Genomic DNA, 3,970 nt, shown 5'->3' on the forward strand with positions numbered 1-3,970 from the left:
AGATAAGAAGTAGGAACATGCTCAAATCTACTGGACTGTAAAGCACAGAAGTGGATAGGCTCTTCTCAGTGGGCATGAAGAGAAGCAGGTGGAGCTAGAAGGCCTAAGGAAGCTGGCTTTGTGTCCAGAGGACAGTGAAATTTGTCCTAGATGTGGAGCAGCCCTTATTGCAAGAGCTGTCTCTTAATGGGGAAGCTGTGGGACAGAGATACTGTGCCCATGGAGTCCCATCTACAGTGACCTCAGCTCTGTCTCCCATGTCTCCAGACCAATGGTGCTTTCCCTTTCCTTTCCTCCAATGACACAGAGGAGGGAGAAGTTCACCCTGGAGACAAAGACTAGAGATACACAAATTTTCTCTTGAAGGGCTCAGCTTTGGGCCTATAAAAAGGCAGGCACTGGAGAGTAGGACAAGTAAAAACTATCTGGACAATGGCCTTGACTGAGTTTTGGGGTGTGGGGTGTATGTGGTATTGGGGTGAGCAGAAACGTGCCATTGGCCTGCTGGCACAGAGTTGATCCCCATGAATGCACAGGAAACCCGTCTTTCCATTGAGCAAAGAGACTTTATTGAGTTGCTGGATACTGTCCTAGGACAGCCCTGGACTCAGCCTAGGGAAGATGGTGAGTCAGAGAGTGTTCTGATTTGGTCTGCAATTAGCTATGTTCCATCGTATTCTTTATCCAGGATAGAAAACTTGAGATCCTGGTGAAGACTTCAGGTGTTGAACTATCTTTTTTTCCAAAGGATGTGATGCCCACAGTCACTTTCTTACACAGGAGAGGACCTCCAGAATCCCCCTGTGAATGGAGAGGGGCCACAGGGATCTGGTCTGATTTCATCCTAGTCCCAACCTTTCTCTCTCCAGAAGTGTGCCTTGTGTATGCTGCATGTGAGAGATGAGAGGGCAGGCCAGGGTGTCTGGATTCCTGCTCTGATTGTAGACAGAGTTACTGCTTCACCTCCCTCCTGAGCCCCGCTCTGTCCTCTCTCCAGGTCTGTGATTCACTCTCTATGAGGGAGTGCGAGATCCTCTTCTCCAGGCCATTGTTTAAGATCCCAGAGACAGGTGAGTGGGCCTGATATGAGCATGGAGGACAGGACAATTGACAAATGTGGGTGCCTGCTCTTTGTGTTAATGACACACAGGGACACAGCTTTCTATAGTCTGGCCTGGTGTCAGGAGGACGGTGCAAATCTTGCTTCTATACCAGCTGCCTTCACAGAGGCCCTGGTCAGCTCTGAGGCCCTAGTTAGTTATTGGTGTCTGCTGTTCCCAGAGAGAAGAGTCACAACCAAGGAGTCCCTTGATGCTTGACTCTAGGTCCCAGATTGCTTTTCCCCTCCCATGGAGCCCATAGAGGATAAAAATCCAGCTTACCCGAAAGGCAGCACGCTTGATCTGAGGGTCCCCCACACATATCTGAATGGCTTTGTTGTAATAACCTGGATAGCGGGCCTCACACTCCTGATCCTTCTGCACTGTCAGCTCCACCTCTTGAAGTGTGTTTGCACATTTGCCTTCTGGGGCTATCATTCCCCAACCAGCCACGGAGCACACATCCCCTGGCTTCACATGGACTTTGCGCCATGGAAGCTTGAGGGTCTTCACAGCCTTAGTTCTCTTGGCCTTCGTCTGCAGCTGTTGGGGAAGAAGCAACTTGACAGCTGGGCTCAAGAAGCTCTGTCAAGAAGCTCATTGACAGCTGGGCTGAGACCCCATGCAGGCCAGGGTGGAAGGGAGAAAAGGAGGGCGATGAGAGCAGGAGGGGTGATCCCTGGTCCAGGATGAGGACAGGTCTCACCTTTAAGAGCATGATGTCACTGGAGCGGCTCTTAGAATTATAGTCAGGGTGTTGAATGGCTTCTGCAACAGGGATGATCTGCTGGGTCTTCTCCTGTGCCCTGATGTTGTGGGCTCCCAGAGTGACTTTCATTGAGCTATGAGGACAGCAGGGTGGAGATGGGAAATGTGGAGTGAGAGAGAACACCATCCAGAAGTATAAGAGGCAGGTTGGCCTTGGTGGGAATCTACCTGGGAGGACTTGAGAAGACAGAAAGGCCTCAGGATTTGACCTACTGTTTTTTGCTTCTCAAGAACATTAAATGCCTGGAGGCTCCCTCTTGCCGTAGGTAATATTCCAAGTTCACATTGACTTTTACTGTGTACATTCAACCTCAATCACTGCTTCAGTTTGGCCGCTCTAGTTTTTTTCAACTCAAGTGTACCGCTGACTCTGACCTCTCTCAACTTTTGACCCCAAAGTTTTCCTGTTTTCAGACTTCCATTTTCACAGTCCTGCCTTCTAGCCAGTTTCTCACAGGGGCATCCACAATTAGGGGACAGAATCTCCTTTTGGAGTCTCAGAAAACATGGGCCTGATGCTTCTCCTCACCTTCCCCGGCAGTGAGCAGCTGTCAGCACAAAGTTGTCTCGAACCAGGAAGCCTCCACAGAAACTCTTATTCCCATCATCACGCACAGATAGAATAAATGCCATGTAGGGACGGGAGTGGGGCTTGACCTCATGGCCCCCGATGATCTCCTCTGAAAGAAAAGGTTAGAATATGGTGCCTAGGAGCAGCAGATGAGGTGCGGAGGGAAGATCTGGGTAGGGGTGCAGGCATGGGATCTGCAAGTTTGTTGTGGACAGAATTCCTTGCACACAGAATAATCTTTGTTAAATCTTAAGCCACAGCCATGCTCTTGTACCCAAGTTCTTGATTCACAAATACATCGGGAGACAAGCTCTATCTTCATGAGGACACACTGAGGGTTTACAGGCCTTTTCGTTGTTATTGTGCCTCTAACACCTTGATTAGTTTCGATTTTCCACATTTCACTCCAAACCCTATGGAGGATGATTTTCTAAAATTCTCCTGTTCTGGCATCCAACACATCTTAGGTTTTAAGTAATAATTTGGTAGCAGGAATGGATAAGTAATACTAAGCTGGAGGAATGGTGGTTCAGAACTCATGGGATGCAGAACCTGGGGGACCTTGGAGTGTGTGATGGCAAAGATGGGAATAGCTGGGGATCTTCAGACAAAAATGCAGAGGCCAACCAACATTAGACTGCAAAGCTGGGGGAGGGTGCAATGCAAGCATATTGTCATCTTGGGCCTCTTTCTTCAGCAGGCTAAGGATGGAGGTTACTAAATGATAACACTATTCTAGAGCTGCTGGCCTTACCCCATGCAGGCTGGTCATTAGAACTGCCCTTCACTGGACTCAAATAAAGTTAACGATGTAGTTTTTAGTGTCTTTACATTCTCTGTAGTGTTCCTGTCTAATGAATAATCCACTTTCCAGGTACAATAAGAGCAGAAAGTATACAGTTTCCACTAAGTCTTCTGGGGACACCTCCCTTCCTCAGACCTTGTTGAGAATCTAGCCAGTGACAGATTCTCATGTGTGGGGTTGGTATGGGACCTGAGGTTCAGAAAGCTCCTGATTCAGCGCAGGACAGTTCCTGACTAGAGATGGGCAGAATCCACAGAGGTATTATGGGATGGCACCTCTGAGACAGGGGTTTTCACTCACCTGCACCAGCACCAAGTGGCAGAAGAAAGGTCAGGAGAATCAGGATGGGTGACATCTTCTCAGGGAGGCTACTCGGGTTGGAGGAGGGCAGAGTAGACACAGCCCTTGAAGGGATGGAGGAAGTGAGTGCCCAGGGACCTCACAGGCATTTAAACCTGTGCACCTGATCTTTGATTGGCTCTATTGGTTAAGGAACCTTTCTGGTTGGGTAATATGACACAGCCACCATACTGACATGAGCTAAGGTGGGATAAAGACCAAGAAAAGAGGGTTTGAGGCTGTGGTTGTAGAGGGCGTGAGACCCCAGGAAGTCCTCAGTGTCTGCACTGAACCAAAGTCTGTCCTTTTTACCTCTGACATCCTGTGCATTCTGGTAAGATCTTGTTTGGTTTGGTTCAGTTTTTTTTTCTTTCTTTCCATTTTAAA

At 48.6% G+C, this 3,970-nt stretch overlaps 1 protein-coding gene across 1 annotated transcript; it reads right to left on the reverse strand.

Annotated features, from left to right (window-relative positions):
- Nucleotides 1-657: 657 nt before the first annotated feature.
- Nucleotides 658-3,623, reverse strand: LOC100754015 (granzyme C). Its single transcript, XM_027390052.2, has 5 exons — nucleotides 3,545-3,623; nucleotides 2,398-2,548; nucleotides 1,807-1,942; nucleotides 1,383-1,643; nucleotides 658-801 (listed from the first exon to the last, which is right to left on the reverse strand). The coding sequence occupies exons 1-5, from the start codon at nucleotides 3,597-3,599 to the stop codon at nucleotides 658-660; spliced, it is 747 nt and encodes a 248-aa protein (XP_027245853.1). The 5' UTR covers nucleotides 3,600-3,623.
- Between the last annotated feature and the right edge of the window lie 347 nt (nucleotides 3,624-3,970).

This window comes from Cricetulus griseus (genome assembly GCF_003668045.3).
Source record: "Cricetulus griseus strain 17A/GY chromosome 1 unlocalized genomic scaffold, alternate assembly CriGri-PICRH-1.0 chr1_1, whole genome shotgun sequence".
NCBI classification, from domain to species: Eukaryota; Metazoa; Chordata; class Mammalia; order Rodentia; family Cricetidae; genus Cricetulus; species Cricetulus griseus.

What these genes read in the sequence shown, in the direction of transcription:
- LOC100754015 (XM_027390052.2), bottom strand. Translation starts at nt 3,599, where the DNA reads ATGTCACCCATCCTGATTCTCCTGACCTTTCTTCTGCCACTTGGTGCT. An exon ending in GCCACTTGGTGCTGGTGCAG is followed by an intron (nt 2,549 to 3,544) that starts GTGAGTGAAAAC and finishes CTTTTCTTTCAG; the next exon opens with AGGAGATCATCGGGGGCCAT. An exon ending in GTGACATCATGCTCTTAAAG is followed by an intron (nt 1,644 to 1,806) that starts GTGAGACCTGTC and finishes CTTCCCCAACAG; the next exon opens with CTGCAGACGAAGGCCAAGAG.